Source organism: Anas acuta, chromosome Z (assembly GCF_963932015.1).
Source record: "Anas acuta chromosome Z, bAnaAcu1.1, whole genome shotgun sequence".
NCBI lineage: Eukaryota > Metazoa > Chordata > Aves > Anseriformes > Anatidae > Anas > Anas acuta.
Window position 1 is genome coordinate 55,665,789 of NC_089017.1, and position 21,082 is coordinate 55,686,870.

Consider the following 21,082-nt stretch of genomic DNA (forward strand, 5'->3'; position numbering starts at 1 on the left):
TCATTACAGTAACTGTTAAAAATGTCATCTATCAAGATAAAACATCTCCCGGTGCTACTTGTACCTTTTGCCCCGGTCTTCTTCATTTGGCTTTGTACAAAGGGAGAGACTTCATCTTCTTCCTAGCCTCTCTAAGTACTGGAGTGAGGTCCCTGAGAGCCTTCCTTTCTCCAGGGTAAAAAGACCTTGTTCTTTCCCTTTACTCAAAGGTCAAGTGCTCCAGTCCTTTGGTCATCTCCATAGCCCTCCTTTGGACCTTCTGCATCTGTCCGTGTCTTTTTTGAACTGTTGGAATCAAAACTTGGCACAGTACGCCAGGGGCGGCCTAAGAAGGACTGAGTAGAGTATGATCCCCTCTCTATCTCTACTAATGATGCCACTGCAGATGCAGCCTGATCTGATCCAATTGGCCTTTGTTGCTGTAGCAGCACACTGCTGACTCGTGCTCAGCTTGATGTCTGCCAGGACTCCCAGGTCCCTTTAAGCAATCCTGCTCTTCAGCCACATAGATCCTAACCTGTTTCGGGTTCTTTGGTTATGTCATTCCACATGCAAGACCTTGCACTTCTATTCATTAAACCTCAGACAGTTCTTGCTTGACTACTGTGGCAGTCTGTCCAGGTCCCTTTGTAAGGTGGCTCTTCATTTTGAGAGGTCCACCTCACCCACCTGGTTTACTATCATTAGCATGGTTGGTGGAGGTACTTTAAATCCTGTTGTCCAGATCATTTATCTTCTAAACAGCACAGAGGCTAGAATCAATCACCAGGGGACCTGGCTCGTGACAGGCTGCCTGCCCAGGCTACAACAATTGATCACCACATTGTGATTGTAGCTTGTTGGCCAATTTCCTACCTGTCTCACAGACCACCCAGCTAGTCTGTATCTTCCCTTTTTGGCTAGAAGGCTGTCGTAAACATTGTGGAGTGCTTTGTTGGAGTCCAGGTAATTAATATCCACTGCTCTTGTTGTAGAAAGTGGCCAGGTTAGTCATGATTTGCCTTTGGTAAATCTAGATCTGTGTTGTCTATTCCCAGTCATCTGCTTCAATTGGCTTGCAACAGTTCCTAGGAGGACTTGTTCCTTTACTTTCCCAGGGGCTGCAGTAAGACAGGTAAGAGGGCCCATACTTTCCTGGGTCCTCTTTCAGGACCTTCATGTGGATGTGTGGCATTTGCCTTCTTCCAATCATCAAGAACATCCTCTGATTTCCACTTTTCAAAGATCATGGATGGGTGTTGCAACTATGTCAGGCACTTTTCTTAAAACCCTGCCAGTTTCATTTCTTGTGGAACCTTAACCTTTCTGACTGCATCTCTGCATATCCTAGCAAGGCTCTTGTCCTCGATGAGTATTTGGCTGTCTTTCCATAGCTGGTATGCTTCTTTTCTTCCCTTTTAAGCATACCCAAAAGCTGGTCATTAAACCAGGACAGTCTCTTGTTCTGCCTTCTTCTTATCCCATTGCCAGGGATGGATGGTTCTTCTGCCTCCAGGATGCTGTTCTTGAATGACAAGTCATCTTGGTTTGTGAGCAGTAAATAGAGTGGTGTACTGTTCCTAGTCACGTCCAGCATTAGTGGCAGGAAGTAGTCCTCAGGACATTCCAGGAACCAGACAACTTGTTCACCGCTATGTTATTTTCCAAACGAATGTCCAAGTAATGGAAGTCACCCAACTGGACTGGGTGTTGTGCCCTTTTTTTGGGAATACACATTAGCAGTGTCTTGAAGATATGATGAAATGTGGAGTTTTCATATAAGTATGAATAAGTGTGAATTTTTCTGGAAGTAGCTCCTTAATGTAAATGGAAAGAGTTTGCCTAAAGTGAATGCTTTCTGATATGCTGAAGGATTAATCCATTTTGTTTTCTGAATAGAGCCCATTCTCACTCACATTCACTTTAACATATGATAAGCTTTGCTTCAGAACTGCAAGAAGTTCTGATCAAGCTGAAATCCAGACATACATGAAATACATGACACGCACTGTCTTTGAAAATGATTAGACTAGTTTTTTATTTGAGAAAATTTGTAAATTTTCTTAATTTTTTATTTTAAGAAAAGGTTTTCCTATAACTGCAGGCTGAGGAATATATTGGAAAGGAACAGCTCTTCATAGAAAGTCAGGTGCTTGATTTACTTCTACTATAGCACGTTTGCTGCTTAGCAGAAGAATGGAATTATAAACTGTGCATTCTAAAGACTGAGCTTTGATATTGAAAAGATGGAAAATAATTAACATGACTAATACAGAAACATGATTAACATGACTGAGTCTTAAGTTACAAAAATACCTACTGACTTTAATATATGTCATACCATTTACTTATTGAGCATCTGTTTTTACTTGGGAATGCAGCTTAACTGTTTGTGCTTGCTTATGTAGGGCTTTATAAGAATTGGGGAGAAATTACCAATTTATGTAGAGGTTCTTACAAGCAGGAACCTTGGTGTTACTCAAAGTTTTTTTCCTGCAGTACACCTTGCATAGACATATTTTCTGTGAAAATCATGGGCATGTCTCACATTGCCCTTCCAAGATGGACAGATTTTTTTTTCTGAACTCTGTAATTTTAATCATGGCTTAAATTTCATACGTAGGGAAGACTTGATTAAATTTATTGTTACTTCTGTTTTTCATTATGGCTACTTTATTGAACAATAATTTTCAGATACTGATACAGATAGTGGTAAAAGTATGGATTTACAACTAAAAGCAGCATTTACGGTAAATCTTCCAGCCACTGTACGCTCACTGATACACGTTCTAGCACTTACTGGTTCAATGTTTGTATATTTTGTTGTAAGTAGTGAATGATGTGGCTCCTGCCTGATTAACTTTTAACTTGTAATGTTTGTCTACCAGCATGTAAATGAAATTAAAAGTTCCATTGAAAGTACAAAAGTGGATTTCTAAACTTGATTTATCAAACCTTTGTAAAAGTGATGAGTACCTAAGAAAATACATGCTCGCAAGATTTTACATTTTAAACCCCTCTGTTACATTAATATATTTCTGTGAACTGAACAGATTTGTGGAACTAGCTGCGGTCATTGCTTCTTGCTTTACTTTTGCTTAATGTCTGTAAAGAGCAATCCCTTTATTCATGCTTTCCATTCAGTTTTTATTGTTTCTGTCAATGAGCTACTTGTCACATTCAGTTACTTACAATTTCAAGTAACTGAAATTTGTACCTCAAAGTGACAGGCCATGCTACGAAAGCGAGCTTAAAAGGAAGTCTACTAGGGTATGCATCATCAGCCACTTAAAAGTGGCTTGTTAAAACTGTCACACATCCTTTAATATTGTAACTTTCTTTTTGTCGTCTTTTTTAAGTTTTCTGTATTAGTAAAAGGAATGATCAAGGAACAATAAATATATCTTGTTAAAGTTCTTATAGTGTCAAGAGAAAATATTGGAAATGATCAAATTTTGCAGGGAGAAATTTAAAGATCTACAAATTTTGCAGGTTCATTCTTTACTTTAGGGACATTAGACCCTAGTTTTAACCAGGTATTCTTATGAAGTTCTGAAGAGAGAGAATTGACAACTAATGGCAGAGAACTAAAAGATGAGTTCAGACCAGCATGGGGCTGACTGGAAGTATGAGACTTATTGCTGCTGAAAACGCTAGCATTAGACCTAAGGAATTGAATGTGTACAGATGGTTCAGCATATTATCCACAAAATATGGGTGCCTAAGGAGGTAGAATAAATATTCTAGCTGTAGCTGGTGTCAGAAAATTTTATAGAGGTACCGTGGTTTGTTGCCCAGTGCCATTCATTTGCTAAGTTTATATATGTTGTATTTCAGTGCTCTAATATGCTGGCTCGTGTTTCCAGTGTCCTGCTTCCATTCAATCCTGTTTGTGCTATAATTCAGATATGTATTAAAAAAAAAAGTTTAGTTTGTTCATGTTTTTCTTTATCTTTTCCCTTTAGCCTCATAGATTGCTTTCTGCTGGACTCCGCAGCAGTGAGCCTGACTATGTCTCCAACAGGAGATTTTCTAGCTACAGCACATGTGGATGATCTTGGAATTTATTTGTGGTGAGTATGTAACGTAACTATTTCTGCATAGAACTTTGAGTGGGGAGGACTTATAATCATCTTCATGGCAAATACATGAATGTTCCACAAAGTATCATCTCAAGAGTTTCATCATATTTGTTTCTAAAAGAGTGAGGTATTCTACACTGTTGTAATCTGTAGATCTTTAAATTTCTCATTGTTAAGATACGCTGATAATTAAGTAGTCTTTGTGTGCTTTTTTCTGTTTCTTACTCTAAAGAATTCCTGGTATGCCATTTCTAAAGTTTCTCCTTCGTTCTTCTTTTTTTTTTTCTGTCCTTTTTAAATGTCAGTGTCATACCATGTCACCATCTGAAGGACTAGTTTTCTTCTCCTAGTATACAACATTGTCTGAGACTTCTTGGTAGAATTTGAAAATTATGACTATTTTTTTTATTATTGATAGATCAGCACAGGTGTAAAAATGCATTTTTGTTCAATTTTATAGAGATTTAAAGCAAATTGTTGGTTAGATCTAGGACTAATGTAACAGTCTGTTTAATATATTTGTTGTGGTTGGTTTTTTTTTTCCTTTGTCTTTCTTTGGCAGATTTGGCAGGGTTTTTCTTCTTTGGCTGTAGTTTTACCTGATAGGTATTCACTTGTTAGACCTTTCTTTGTTTAAGTAAAAGTGCTTTATTGTGAATAATGGCAAATGTATTCTTGTTTACTCCTAGTTTGTATTGATAGAAAGTCATTGCCAGCATTGCTTGTGTGCAGGTTCCAAATTCCAAAAACATTTGCTAAATGTACTACTCTGAAATTATGTGAAAGCAGGATGTTTGTTTATATTTGCATAATACATTGCACATACTAATTACAAGCAAGTTTTTTAGGTAATTTTGCCATTGCAAATAATACAGAAATTGTCAGTGACTGAAGTAATTTCATTTCATATTGCCATAATTTCAGACATTTTGATGATGTGTATCATCATATATCATTCTGTGTTTATCTAATAAAAAAGTTTTCCTCATCTTGAATAGAATCTAGTGAATAGTCAAAGTGCAGTAGTATTAGACTGCGGTAGAATTCTGTCTAAAATGTTTGTTCCCATTCACATGAAACTTGCTTTAAAAGTGGCTGTCTTATTTTCCAGGTCAAACCGTTCTCTGTATTCACTTGTTTCTTTACGGCCCCTTCCAGCAGACTATGAACCTTCTATGGTAATACTCCCTGGCACTTGCCCTCTGGAAGGTAATCTTGAATATATTCGGTTTGATGAATTTCAAATAGAAGACACTTGTGTTTCCTCAGTGAAAACTTAGTGTGTCTTAACATTCTATTTCTGAACTTTTTCTATTGTTTCTATCATTTTTTTGCATTCTTTGGCATCCTCTTTTTGTGTTAATACTACTTAATAACAATCTATTGATGTTTCTACGTTCAGACATACATAATTACATTGTGATTATCTCCACTTAATTGAGTAGATTTTGTGGGTAATAAGAAAGCTTGTGCTATTTGCTTGCTTTCTTTAAGCCCAGACTGCTGTTAAGTACCTTCAGTTGTGGCATCTGTGAGAGTGTTTTGAAATAAATACTACTACTTGGCAGCAGGAAGGAGGCTGTTGTTTGTTCTCATTTCCTCCAATGTTTTTGTCTGCATTTATGCCATGGTACTTAATTCTGTATGTTATCATGTTGGCAACAGGACTGGGTTCAGCTCACATGCCACGTGTCTGTGTTAGTTTTCTAGTGTAAAAAAAAGGCTTAAACTGGACTTTTGACATATTTAGTAGAAATAGTTGTGTTTTTGAAGGCCTCTAGATGGAGATCTTGTCTGTTAAATTTTGCAGTTCTCCTGAGGTTGAATACATTTCGATCTCTAACAGGAGACCTCCATCAGGAGGAGAGACACACTTAGCTGTTGACTGCACAAAAGAGCAAGGAACCCCACTCTGTGTAAAATGCTTCATTAAGCACATGCTTATTTCAGATGCTTGAATTAGAAAAATGGGATTTTGCCCCAAAATTTCTAATGTTTTAATTTGTAAACTGATTCTGGCTGAATGCCTGAATTCATTGTCTGTCTTCAGCCAGTGTAAGGTTTTTGTCTGGATGCTCGGAGCTTTTAATGTTTCATTTTTCTTTATGCCTTCAGGCTTTTCTATCACATTGATGTTTTCAGCCAAGTAGTACTGTGCAAAAAGAAAGCAGAAAGTGAAGGTGTTTTCTTGTCAGTCTTTAAAATTTTGTATTTCGAGTTCTACATTTTAGCCGTAATTGTTCTCAATTTAGTATTTCACAGTGTTGACAAAGTTTTGTTTCTGTGGTTTGTCAGGTATTTGTTACACTAGCACCCATGTATCTAGCTCCTGATGCATGTTTAAAACAAAAAGTAAAAGAAACAATTGTGGTTTTATTTTCATTTTTTTTAAGTTAAGTATGCATGTTCATAAAAGATATCTGTTTTTGAAAGATGTGGATGTGGCAGAAGGTGAAGAAACATGTGATGAAATGATAGAATATGACTCACCTGAGCAATTGGGAGAACAGCTGGTGACCCTTTCCTCATTACCTGAATCAAGGTGGAAAAACCTCCTCAATCTTGATATTATCAAGGTAATAATAATAGGCACACCATTGTTTATTGTAGTATTTAGATGGTGTTACTTAAGAAGCAGGTTTAAAAAAAAAAAAAATGTTTCTTCTGTAGTGCAAAACAGTTGTCCTAACTATTCTCTTGGGTATTCAAGAAATTCCTAAGAAGGAAGAACTGTTTATTAACTCTTGCCATTATTTTTTTCACAATATGCAAAATAGCTGTCTGTACCAGATATGTCAATGCAGTTTATGAATGCTCCTAAATCTAAATTTTGTCTTCAAACAACAGAAAGCCATTGCTATTAAGCAAAAAAAAAAGAGAGAATTTGCAAAAAATACTAGCATACAGGCAGATGCCTGCTACCTGACTTTGACCTATAAGCTGCATTTATCTATTCACGACACTTGATCCTGCTTTTCTGATACTGTTCAGGATTTTGATGTAGAAGACTGCAAAAGACTACTTTTCACAATTTCTGGGATTTGATGTCCTAAATAATAGCTTCGTATTCAGTAGCAAAACATGTTTTTCTGTATGTTTACTTTTCAGTTAATCCTAGTAGTATTTGTGAAATTCTAAAAATTCATCTCTTTAAAAGAAAATTCTCACTTGTTCTTGTTGTGATCGTGACTTTATTCAAATATCTAATTAACAGAAAAAAAACAAACCAAGAGAGCCACCGAAAGTTCCCACATCAGCCCCTTTCTTCATCCCAACAGTTCCTGGTCTTATACCCCGATATGCTGCTCCAGAGCAAGAAAATGATGCACAGGTAAAAACAAGACTCAATATAATAGTGTTTATCTAGTATATTTTTGCAACAAACTCTTAAATAAGATTTTTTGTCCTAATAAATCTTGCTAAAGGATTAACAGTACAGTTTTTAATGCATCTACTGTCTACTTACTGCTTTCTTTTTTGGAGCCTTTCATCCTGTCAAGAAAATAATCTGATTAAGATGTAAAAATATGTTTGCATATTCAAGTATGCTCACATACTTTTTCATGGTCTAGTCAAAGGTGGTAAACATTGGAGTGCTGGCACAGAAATCTGATTTCTACATACATCTTGAAGAAGCTCTGAGCACTAACAAATGTAAGTTGAGAAATTTCAATGAAAATTCCATTATTACTAGAAGCTAGTAATATTTTGAAAAGTTTGATTTCTAATGTGGGGCGTAAGATACACATAATACAGTAGCAAAGGCAAAAAGGTCTGCTATGTAGGAAGCTGGGTAGTACATAAATAGGTGATCTTTATCAGAGAAACATTGTTACTCTAGCTTGCTTGCAGCATGGATCCAAGTTCTGGCTAAAAGCTGTATATAGAAAGCAGATAAGGTTATTAAGGTATTTCAGCAGATTGTAATGCTCTCATGCAGAAAAAAATATGCTCTATATTGCTTGTAATGTAAGAAAGGAAGGGAATGATGTGATAAGTAATAATCTGGTGGTTCACTGAAACATGAAAAATATCATTTGCCTAATGAGTTGTATTTTCAAAGGCTACTTCACCAGACATTCACCAAACTTACTTTTAGTAATAGTAGTTGCTTTATAATTAAAAGCCTAGGAAGAAGTAGCTAACTTAAATAATCTGTTGGTTTTTTTGACATTCACTTCTTCTTCTTGAAATTCAGTCACTTAAGGTGCCGGTGGGGTTGACTGTACCTGCTATGTTTTTCTCTTAAACTGTGCTGCTACAAAATTATTGGAATATGGATTTTTGGAAACAGTTGGCAATATAGCTGACCTGGAAACTTAAAGGGACAGCTACTGAAAGCTTTTTTATGAAGCAGTTCTGCTGGGAATTTTTCCTACCCCTTCTTAAACTCTTTTGAGATGAACAGCTTACTCAGATGCACTTGAAATGTGTTGTGTGCATACTTTATTATGGCCATCTGTCACAAGCAAGGTGTGTTTTTTATTCTGTGTTTTTAGTATGTCAATTAACAGTGTTCTATTAAGCTGTTTCAGAGCTGCCCAGGAAAGAGTGAAACACAAGGTGAAAATACAAAAATCTAATCAAGCCCCTGCTAGCTGGCTGCAACAGGTAGCAAGCACATAGTGGTCCCCTCGGCTGCCCTCAGGCAATAGGTCTGCTGTAAGGTTTGTGCACTGCAATGTCTGTGCTGATGTGTAGCATGGCTCTGTATTTGCTAGTTTACAGGTGCCTCTTCCAAAGGCAAGTAGGCCATGCAAGTACGTAGTAGTGTACTAGAAGCCATCCTAGCCTACCACTGGGATGGAGACAGGGATTTGCACCTCAGAGCAAGGCTGTAAAACATAAATTAAGATGGGCACCTTTTCCATGTCGAATGTGTACCAATTTCATACCGTGATCCTTGCTTGTTTTTTTTTAATCTGTCACAGCACAAAAATTAGTTAATGCATCTTTTTAGTACTGTTAATGTCACAACTGCACTTTAGTGAATGATTTTCAGAGAAATCAAATATTCATGAGTGGAATCAAATTTAAACCACCAAAGAGATACTAGCCAATGCCTGATACCATTAGTTACAATGATATGGGAGTATAAGAAGCTGCTTCTTAGCAACTTCAGAAGCTGAAATATTAATGATAAGACAATATTTAAAATTTTCTTACCAGCAGTTATGTTTGCAAATGTGTATTTTTCTTGCTGCATTTCTAAAACAGTCAATTCTCAAAGATCCAGCAGTATTGTAAAATCATGAGGAAAAGCATTTATGAAGAGGAGGAAAGACATATTTGTAAATTTCATGCATTTCCACCAGGAATTTCCCCCTCTTTTCTAGAACAACAGGAGGAACTTACTTGATGAGCAATAATTCCCTTTGATGCACCAGATTGTTTGACCTCTCTTTATGTCAGTACCAGTAAACACTAAAGATCCCTAGTAAACTTTGTATTTGGTTTGTCTCTTCTAGGTATGTTTTTAGTAACAGCTTAAAATGCAAGTTTATACTTTCTTTTGGACAAAGAAAAATACAAAATGACTGTTATCAGATACTGTGTTCATCGTAAGACACAAAAATGAAAGAAAAGTGATAAGAATGCAAAGGTGATACTTGTATTTCTCAAGGTGATTTACAAAAAAAAAAAAAGCATTTTCCTCATTAGAGATGTATTTCTCTAAGGCCTGTGATGAAAGAAAGTTAAACACAGGGTGGCGTTTTGTGGAAACCAAAAAGTAAGGAAACAGTAGAAATTTGAGCTGTTACTTATATATATTTCAAGAATTTTGAAGTGCTCCTGACAGATTTTTAAGATTCTTTTATACACATATTACTGATAATGTATTGCTCGATGCTTTAACACAGATGCAGTTCCACTTAATGTGCTGAAAGACTTGGGACCATCTAATATTGAGATAGAACTAAGGAGTTTGGCCCCTGAAGGTGGTGGCTCTGTGGAGGTGATGCTAAGCTTTTTGAGAATGATTGGGATGATGCTGAACAAGAAGTACAACTTCGAACTTGCTCAAGCATACCTTGCACTATATTTAAAGGTAAATATGTTTTTTTTTTTAAATTTGATTTTAGTCCTGTATAAAGTGGTCACTGTCCTTTAAAACAACGAAAAAGCTGTGCAAAATGTCTGCTTGAAAGAATTACCTTAAATGGTTTCTGTTTGGGATGGTTTACAAACGACCTGGAGACTGCATTGGATAATTTGACAGTTCATCAGGTCACAGTCAAGTAAACAGGTATAATGAAGAGGACTGTGCCAGACAGGTTTTATTCTAGTATTTGCTACTTAGGATTGTTTTATTATTTGTAACATAGCTAACTTGTTAATGGTTGTTTACTGGTAAGTTAAGATTTGTTTATATTTTAAATAATTCGATGCACGATGGCTTTGCATATCAGTGGGCTGCCTTTCTTCTGTTAACTGTTAAGCTCCATAGAACTAATAAAATTAATTGTAGATGTGTGGAAATCAGAAAGTTATTGTGATAAATGCAACAGCAGTTACTCATAAAGTTGTTCTGTAGAAGATCTAAACCTTTGTGATACTCTGCTCTATGGAATTGTGGGGAAGCAATTACTCTCAGTTTAGTAGGAGAGTTGTTATGAATGTTCAGACATATGTGTTATTGAACTGAGAATATCTCAGCAGAATTAGTGCAGGGATTGATTTTATGCCAGACAAATAGGAGTTTATTCTTGGCCTTTTTTTTTCCCTTGGGTTTAAATGGAATGCATGGGGCTTTCTCCACAAGAATGAGTAGTGCATATCAATAGGTCTGTAGAGTAAAACACTTCAGGATGAGGTAATAATGAATTTTTTGCCTATTTGTTACTAATCTGTTTACTATTAGTCTTGTTCCATGGACAGGATATAATTAACAGTCGAATACGTGGTAGAATTCAACTTTCTGTTCAGTTTTGTATTAAAGAAATTCAGTTAATGTATTAGGGACAGCTGTGGGCCTTACAAATGTACTCCCAATGTGAACTATAGCAGAATACTATAAATTCACCCTGAGATTTGTGCACACCAATATCTTTTGCTGTGGATTGGACAGAAAACAGCTCTGAGCTTAGTGAGACTTCTAGATTTATGCTGCAGTTGGGAAAATAACTATTCCATCCATTAATATATACATAAAATATACTGGCTTTCTGCAGGATTGAAATACTGCTTCTCTTTTTGCTTTACCAAGATTGTTATTTATTGTATGAAGAAAGCTACTGTTTCCCCCTATCAGTAGAATATTCCAACAGCATTCTTCTTGAATTATGCACCACCGCTAATTAAAATAGTAATTCTGGTTGATCTCATGGGCATCTGTTTCATCTTTCTAGCCTGAAAATTAATTTGTGATGCAGGTTTTGGAAAGAGTAGAAAGTTACTCTCTATGGAAGTGTATGATTAAGATAGATTCAGCAGCGGCAGTGCAACTAGCAAAGCAGTAAAATATTTAAGATATTTTGCTGCCTTAGCCACCTAATACATATATGGGTGGAAAATAGCTTCTGAAAGACTAGCAAAATAGAGTCAGGATTAAATGGAGGGAATTAAAAGGAGAAGTATCCTTCATTTACTCAGGACTTTCCTGAAAGCACAGTATTGGAGTTGAATGAAGAAGCTGATACTCTGAATGTGTGGATAGTCTGTATATGTTTCACTAACTGCTTTTTTTTATTATTATTCTTTTCAGTTACATCTTAAGATTGTCTCATCAGAGCCAAGCCTACTGGAAGAAGTATCCAGATTGTCAACTCAACTTGAGGAAACCTGGATTCATTTGCGAACTCTGTTCAATCAGAGTTTGTGTGTCTTAACATACATGAAAAGTGCTTTACTGTAAATTATTTAAGAGTTTTGACAACATAAAAATCCCCTCAGAAAAATAGTACAACTTGTTGCCAAAAATACTGGATTACAATAATTATACTGGGAATTTCAATGCTGTATTTTATTCATCTGTTTATGGCAAAGTATTTTAGAACGTGCATAACTGAATATTTTGTTCAGGAAAAATGTAGTATGTGCAGCTTAAATGTACGTGTTGCATTAGTTTCTGTTATCAATGAACAAACAGTTGGAAGACCGTAGATAATGGAAGGTAACTAGTTACGTTTTCATGACCAAAAATGTAAATGAGAAAGAAGAAATACAAACAAAAGTGGGAGTGTATTTTCTGTACAGGAGACCAAAACTTCTGTTGTGCTTAATAAATCCATATTGTCGATGCAAAAATAAAAAGCAACTGAATTGCTAACAAATTCTTAACGTTGGTTTAAATTTGCAAAGGAATATAAAAAATTGTATCCCTCTAAAATCAGAGTGCTTTTTGTATAAAGTTTGTAAAAGTTCTGATGTTGGCAAACTATATGTTCACTATTTTGCTTCAGACACTTATTTCTGACACCAGGGATTTCTAGCTGCACAGCAAATAATGGAAGTTCAAAAAAAAATAAATAAACTGTTTTTTATAACAAGTTTCTTAGTATAATGTTGTATGCTCAATTTCTGATGAAATTAGGAGTATTTTATTAAGAGGATTGAAAATTACAGAAATAAAAGCTTAGACTTTTGAGAAATATTTTGAGTCAAATTTTATGAATTGGTGTTTAGGTTTGAAATGATAGCATTTGGGAAGAGTTTGGGAACTTATGAGAGATATCTTGAACTTTGCTGTTCAAGAATACTGTCTACTGATAAAGACCCTTGCTGTTATTTCACATGCTTCACCTTAAAGGCATAGTATAACATGCAATTTTTATGAGTACTTGAAAGGTGGGCTCATTGCATTTGGCATGAACCCATCTGACTGAAATGATCATGTAGTTTTGTTCTTCTGTGTATGTGATTTTTTTTTTATGCCATCTCATTTTGGGTCTTTAGTTATGCATCTTGGAACAAATTATCTGCAAACATGTAAATGTAGTGTGGAGTTGTTCTGCATTGTTCTGACACTTCCTTAACTACGGTTACCACAAATTTCTCTTTTCAACATTTAATATGGAATTTTATAGACGGGCGTTTTAGCCAGTTAGGATTGAAAATACAGAGTCAGTGGGAGTGATGGACACCTGAGGTTTTTTATGAAGCACGCTGCTAAAATTTCAAATCTTTCTTTAAAATATAGAATGATTAGTTTCTGATGGTGCACTTCTCAAGAACCTGTTACTCCCAATTTACTTGAATGGATCTGAGGCATACCCAAATCCCTCTAATTTCAAGGTAGTAAATAATGATAATCTGTGAACTTATAGGTGTGCCACTGTAACTATTTGATTTAGGAGATATTAAAGAATATTTTTTTGAAGTTACTGATGTGAACCAAGGTATTAGAATATACAAAGGAGGCAGGATGTGCAGTAGTTAAATAACTTCCTCAGTGGCTGAAGGAACAGTGGAAAAAGAATTTTCCTCCTGTATAAGAGCAAAGCTCTGTCAAGTGTCAAGTCTCCAGCTGGAACAAGGAATAGATGCAAGCAGGTCCTGTATAAAAGTGGTCGCTTTTCAAGCACATTACACTGGCTTTCAGCGGTCAGCTGTTTGGATACTTCCTGACCCAGCTGTATTTTAACAATTGTGTTTAATCGTCTGTGACAGACCTGTTTGTTCTCTGCGAGTTCATCTAATCTCTTTTAGAACCTAGTTATACTACACAATATCCTGTTGTAATGGGACCTACAGTTTAATTAGATGCTATAGGAAAATAACTAAGTTCTGTTTGAATACTCCTGACCTGCTACCTTCTAATGTGTGTTCATCCTTGTTCTTGGCAGAACTAATGTGAGAAATACTAATGGTGCTCCAGTCCTTCACTGTCCTTCAGCCATAAAGCAGTTGTGAAATTATATTTCATTTTACTTCGTCTGCACATGTTCTTTTTCACTGACATACATTTGTTTCAGCACATGTTTAAAACTGTATGTACGAGATCTGTCTTCAAAACTTTTAAGATTTATAGGGAGAGGTAATGTGTGGGTTGGTTTGTTTTGTTTTCGTTGGACTACCTGAAGGAGTCAGGAAAACACATCTTTTTTTTTTTTTTTTTTTTTTTTGCTAAACAGGCCATTCTTCTGAAAGCAGAACCAACAAACTAAGCACTGTTGACATAACATTTGCAGTGTGGATGATCTCATCAGATGTGTTCATATTTATGTCATACACAGATGAGTTTTAAGTCTACCTTAAACACTTCAGACATTTCTTACAGAAAATACTCTTGCTGTTTGTGATACCCCACACACTTTTTTCATTTTTCCTTTTTTTCAACATTCCTGCTCATCACTACTATTTCAGCAGTGTTTGACTATTCTTGTATAAGCTGATTCTAGTGTCCGATTTCACCATGGTTTGCTTTTTAAGTTTCTTATGATGGCTGTTCCACCCAGCAACTCCTGCGTGCAGCAACCTTGTCAAGGTAGATCTCAGAAGTTACTCCAATTGTGATTTAAAGACTCTTTAGTACTCGTGGATGTGTTGACGCCAGACATCAGTTAGTTAGACCTTGTTCCCTGAACTTGTTGCTGGACTCGAACTCCAAACAGTGAAGATTACTTTTCTCTGAGTCATAATCTTCACTTTTCTTTTTTCAAAATCTCTACTTACTTTTTTCTTTCAAGTAAAAGTAGAGGTATTATGAGGAAAAATGTGGAAATGTGAAAATTAATTGATGTATATGTTAACACGTTCTGTGACCAGCACAGACACTGACTTGAAGCATTTGAGCACAGTGTATTTCAAATTTATTAACTCTTCCTTCTTCAAAAGAAATATTAGGAAAGGCCACAAGTCTGCAGATTATTGTAACACAAGTGGTGGTGTCCCAAAGTGTGGAAAATGCTAACTTGCTTTCTGTGAAGGAGAAAAGCCCAAGTTTGTTGGCATCTTGAAATCTGGTGGTGAGCAGTGCTGAAAGAGTTTAGCACTGATTAAAGATCATCAGAATGTAAGTAGCTTTTTCTTCTGAACATTGACATCAGCAGATGTTTTCTGATCACCATGTGTTAGCCCATCAGCCTTTTAAGCACAATGCCTCTTGTAAAAATAGTGCTTGTTAAGAATTATCTGATGAAATATGATTGTTTTTAAAATTCATTTCCCTTTTTAGAGATGAGGAATCCAATCAGAGCCTTACCTTATGTCAGTACAAGGAGTCTGCTTGACTTTTTTAATGGATTTGCAGTGTGTGTTAGAGGAGAATAAAATGCAATCTTTATGTGTCCTTACTATCTGTGCTTTTCTGTTTGTGAAGCAGTGATAAATTATGGAAAAAGAAATTAAGGTCAGAATGCTAAGGTCCTTTTTACTGGGGTTTTACGTGCTTCCCAGGAGGTTGAGTGAGCTCTCTGATGCTGTGGTGTGCATCATGCAGCTTTGCTTGTTAGTGCCAGTCACTGGAAGATTTCTCCCCACTGATGTGTGCACTGTTAGTTCACAGAAGTTTGGCTAAGTGGAGGTGCATACTATTGCTCTTACTATCCAGTGAGTTAGAGGGCTGATGAGCTGACTCCGTAAGACATATAGGATGCTAGTGTTAAGAAACGTGGAGGATCTGGGGAACTATAGGTTGAACAAACTTACCTTACTCTCCAAAATAATCATGAAGCAAGTGCCGAGTGTGTTTTTGGAGTCCAGATACACCGAGGACAAGATGATGAAGAACAGACAGAGGAGATTCACAGGGTAGAATCGTGCCTGACCAAGCTGCTTGCTTTCTAGTATCAGATGGCTGGTTAGATGTACAAAGGAAGAGCTGTGAATTTAATAAAATTCAATGCAGGTAGAACAGCATTTAATTGCTTAGTATTCTATTATTAAATATTGCAAAATGGTAGCATTCTAGTCAATAGGCATGCTGTCACTGCAGGTTTTGCAAATTTTGGTACTTGCTCATTGCATTCTGTGCCATGTACCTTTTATACTGTTAGCTGGCTTATGGGTGATAGAGGTTCTGCAGCAGAGTTGAATTGCTTGTGCAGTAACTCAGTATAATCAGCATTAAAGAAATTAATTTAGCCATGTTCTAATTATGCCTCAAGCATTATTTTGTTAAATATCCCATAGCAAAGAAGCTCAATAAATTAAGATGCAGCAATGGTGGATAATGCCACTGGCACTTGTGAGATCTGCAATGAGGCATAGAAGAATTTGACTACCAAACGAGTTGAAAGTATTTCAAGTGAACGTCTGATAAGAAAAATGCTTCTAAAATTCGTGGGTGCCACAATACATTTGACAGTTTTACGGGCCCTTGCCTTTTATCCCTGGAGGTTTCATTCTCATGAATTATCACCAGATTATACCCCCTGCTGTAACTGCAGACCTTTCTTTGTTTTGTAATAGCCTCTACAGCCTGAGTGTTTTATGGCCATTTGGTACCACAGCTTCTGCTTGGGCAAAGACCTGTTTCCCAGTGTACGAGGTCTGGGAACGACATACCTTGAGAGATCCAGCAACCCTATTACAAGGGGCTGTAAAAGCGTGTAGCCAGCTGAGAAAGGGGCAAAGTGCTGCCGTCTTAGGGAAAAAAGTCGTGTGTGGGAATGTATTTCCAGAGCAAGACTCTACCGCTTAGGCTTGGAGACAGCAGGAATCTCAAATTAGTAAAAGGAACAGACTGAGATCTCTTTTCAGGAACTGGGGGCTTACTGCAATTAAATCTCACTCCTTAGCAAGGAAAAAGCCCAAGGCACTGTAAAGAACCTGAGTAGTCAGAAGTGAGAACCATCATCAGCGCTCAGGAGGGGGGATGGACCCCTGGTACAGTGGTACTTGGTCCAGGAGAGGCTGTCCTTTCCAGTGATTCCCTTTGCAGCATCTCCCAGTCATCTGACAGCAGCAGAGCAGATAACCTAAATACCATTCCAGAAGGAGTTATGACAAAAAAACTGCTTGGAAGAGAGGAACACAGAGGCTGTTCTTTTTACACTGAAGAAACAGGAGAGAGTGAAGGAAATGGTAAATCCTGCAGGGAAGCAAGGATCTGTTTGTTGAAAGCACGTGGTGGGTAGAGATGGGCATCCGTATTTTCCTTCTTTGGCTAATAGTGGGAGTATTGTGGTCAAGCTGTAGGAGCCCTCCTTTCCTCACTGCCAGGTGGCTGCCAGATTTTGTCTTGAGGCCTTGCATAGCTTGCATGGGCAAGTCTGCTAGGACAGGGCCCCAAAACCCAGAAGTGGCTCCAGGTGGCTAATGTTAAACACTGGGGATATCGCCTGCGTGACAATACTTCTTTGTTACACGCATGTTGCAAGATGCCTCGTGGCTGTCCTTAGTGGACCAGGCAGGAATGATTTTCTGGTAAAGAGGAGAGCCAAAGCTGGAATTCAGTCTCTCACAGAACTGTAGCTGTTTTTATACAAATTGGGATTTGTGCCTGTGTACTGTGGTTGCCAATGTCAAGATCTTAAAAGGTGACATGAAAAAAATGATGTAGTGGGCAATTATAAAGATATTTTTGAAGCATTTACTTCATAAAAATTATGTGGAAAATTTTGAAAATGTACTGTTTTTTTTGCCAACAGAAACCTATTGGTGAGATACACTAAATGTTTCCAAGGGTTGTCAAGACCTGAACAGATTGTCTCTACAAAACAGAAGTGTAATGTAAGATGTCAGTTTCATTTTTTTCAATAGAATATCCATCTTTATGAGACTGGAAAATTTGTTAACCTACTTTATAAATATTTGATTTATGCTAATCTACCTTATAAAGAAAGACAATATTGAATAGTTGATATGAAAAAAAAAATGAATGAAATGTTAAAAATAAAACAATGAAGTAACTTTTGACTCTAAGGAATGAAGATACTGAAAATATTGCATGCCAATGAAAACTTAACCATGTTAGATTCTCTGTTGTTTGGTTTAGGCATATGAGAGTATTTCTTAACTGAACACAGTGCCTGATAGCTTGAGAATAAATCTTGGTTACATCATACATGTATAAGACTACTTCAATGAGACTGTGGAGGTGCTGTTCTGTCACATGCCCTTTGCTTTCATATTTAAAGGAGTTTTCAAACAGAACCATAGCACAGCTCTAACACACATTTTCTCAGCTTATGTATTGACTTGATGGCCTTGTTTGTTGATATACAACTTAACCATGGGTAAGCTCCTAGGTTAGCCTGGACAGCCTTATGTGAAACAAAGGATTTGGAAAATTATCTGATTTCACATGTTGCAATGACTTTGGCCATCAGATGAAAATGATTCAGAGAAGATGAATCTAACTTCATTTGAAATAATTAGTGAGAGCTGTGGGCTGCTATTTTGGAATTGGAGTGTCTATGTTCATCTGAGCACTGGCAGTAGAGAAGGAAACAAACCCAAACCTTGCTGGTAGAGTATTCTGGGTTCAACCAACAAGGAAGTGTTCACACCAGCCCATCTGTAGTACAGCTTTATTTGTTACTCCAGATTTACTGTTTTCCTGATTTAATTACTGTTTGAAATACCTGTTACAGACCTAAAAGAATTGCTGTGATCTAGGTAAATATTAAGCAGTGTTAGCCCTATGCTTTTAATAACTGACAGCCCTAAGTGAACTGTCAATTAAGATAACAGATTCCTGTTCATCAGAGATGAATACAGCGAATCTGTAACCACTGACAAGAGAAAGGCTTCTATGCTACAATACAGCCTTCTGTAAAAAAAAAAAAACAGGAAGGAAAATTACTTTTTCATAATAAGCTTTTTGTCTTTCATAAGTATGAAACTAACTAGGTATTAGAAATAAGTACAAGTAGCAAAAGATAAATGAAAACAGATTTAAAATCTAATAAACTATAACATTTTGTGCCTAAGAGAATTGGAGAATTGCATAATTTTCCTTCATTTCTCTTCCAATCAGCTTTTTTTTTCTTTTTTTTCTTTTTTTTTTTTCCCCAAAAGACACTGTCAAAATCATCTTCTTTCTTAGCCATACTGTGATGCTCCCCAAATCAGAAAAACAAATGTTTCCTAGCATTGACGGATGAAATTTCAAATTATTTCTTCCAATCCTGTCTCAGTTTTGGTGAAGTTGTTCTCACAGTATTTACACTACTGTTTTCATCTATAGATTTTTTAATGCCAGAATGTAACATTGTAGGCACATCTGGTCAGTTCAACCTTTTTTAATCTGCTTTCCTTATTCCTAAACAAGATTCCCTCTTTAGATTGCTAGTTATGTTTTGCTCTTTTGACTGAAAGGGATGGTGTCTTTCTAAAATGATGGGGTTGTTCCTCAGATTGTACTAAAATAAAGGAAAAATCATATTTGTTCCATTAATCTCTTTAATTCTCACTCCAGCATTCAAATTGTAACAATTATCTTTTGTCACAGTCTGCTTCTATTCGTGTTAGAGACTAACTTGAAAGGCATTTGCTTCTTTTCCATTGTTGCTTCGTTAGCAACCACCTTATGAAGAGCTAATTCTCAGTCTAGGCAGCACCCACTCATTTCTTAATGTTGGTAATAATTTCCACTTGCTGAATGGGAGGTCCTTTCGTCCTACAATTTACTTTACTTGGATATGTTTAGCTTGACAGCGACCCACAAATGTAGGTAAGTTTTATCAGAACTGAGTTACATGTAGGAAAATGAGCAGTATAATATGGTACCATGTAGAAGTAACCATCTTGTGAGAGTGCTGCCTAGAGATCAGGGAGTTGTACAATTAAGTTGGGTTGATGCTTATGGCTTCCAGGCATGAGTAGTTCAGTGCTAGCTTGTTCTCTAACTTTCTTCATCATGTAATCTTGATGAATCCATTGTTCCTTGCTGAATGCCCGCTAATAAGTCAGCAGTGACTGGAAATAATACAGAAGAATTCCAGCTCTTGGCCTTTTGCCCTGTCACTCAGTTCACTTTTCCTCTGTGCCCAATCTTTTTAAGATAGAAGGTGCAATGTTGATCAAGCTTTATGTACGGATGATAAGCTGGATATGAGCAAACGCCAGCTTTAAGTTTCCATGTTGCAGTCTTCTGTTTTGAGATCTGAGCAATTGTGTTTTGCGGCGATCACTGCTCAAGCATTACCTAGGAGTTCTAGTAATTTAGCCTATCGTCTCAATCTCTGGCAGAAGCCTTCTGTGCACACCTGTATTAGCTCCAAATAGCACTTCTAGGTTTATAAGGAAAATAAAGTAATATATCATCATTATGCAAAGTAAGTTACCCGCACAGTCAAATGCTTACAGCTTCATTGTACTTTAATTTGAGCCAATTTGTTTCTAGCAAGAGTAAACAAATATTAAATGATTAAATCTGGCTTCTAGTAAGATCAGTTGGTGTAACAGAGTTCATATTCATAGGTGAGTAGATAATAACTTCTGGGTTTGATTCTACCCAGAAATGAAATGGTTGAGGAATTGTTCTGTGAATTTAGATCACTTTGGTCATTTGAGCCATCATGTAGTCATGTGAATTCTGACAAAACTAGTCTCATGTTTTTAAATGCTGTCCCCTCTCTTTTTACATTTCCTCTGTGAAGACTATCTGGATAGCCAAAGTGATAGTAAAGAATATGTCTTTATCCCTCAACCATTTCACTCATTTTTGATTTAGTCAAAGCAATAAAACAAGGAGGTCAAAGAACTAATGATGAAGCACAAGCTTTGCATTTACTTCTCTTCCTGTTCTATAGGGCAGAAATACGGTATATGCGTATACAGCTACATGGTAGTAAAACTTTAAATTGCTCTGATATTCGCTTCAGAGTACACAAGTCCTATCCCTGATGTTTATACAATGAAGGATCATAAATATACACAGAGGCGCAACAGAAAGACTAGATAACAGGTTTTTGTCATACGTCTGACTTGGGTTTTCAGGCTTTTCGTTATCTGTGGAGCTGCTGTTGTAATACCAGTGCAATACCTTATTAAAGAGGCACCGCATAGAGCTCCAAACTTGGTGGGATCCAAGATAGATATAAAAACAATCAGTAACTAATTAGTTGTACAAGTGCCTCAGGAATGCACACATGGTAGGAGGTTTTCTTGGTGAAAGTTCTTCTGTGCTATGA

At 36.6% G+C, this 21,082-nt stretch overlaps 1 protein-coding gene across 2 annotated transcripts in view; it reads left to right on the top strand.

The window, feature by feature from the left end:
* The window catches only part of WDR36 (WD repeat domain 36), a 32,176-nt gene extending 19,524 nt beyond the window's left edge, over window positions 1-12,652 (top strand). Inside the window, exons 17-23 of one of the 2 annotated variants that reach the window (XM_068666732.1) lie at window positions 3,945-4,052; window positions 5,173-5,270; window positions 6,495-6,637; window positions 7,276-7,392; window positions 7,634-7,715; window positions 9,923-10,110; window positions 11,767-12,652. In XM_068666732.1, the coding sequence (XP_068522833.1) occupies window positions 3,945-4,052; window positions 5,173-5,270; window positions 6,495-6,637; window positions 7,276-7,392; window positions 7,634-7,715; window positions 9,923-10,110; window positions 11,767-11,916 (886 nt within the window). In that variant the 3' untranslated portion in view covers window positions 11,917-12,652. The remainder of the gene's footprint in view (window positions 1-3,944; window positions 4,053-5,172; window positions 5,271-6,494; window positions 6,638-7,275; window positions 7,393-7,633; window positions 7,716-9,922; window positions 10,111-11,766) is intronic. The other variant, XM_068666733.1, reaches the window with a different exon arrangement.
* The last annotated feature ends 8,430 nt before the right edge of the window (window positions 12,653-21,082 follow it).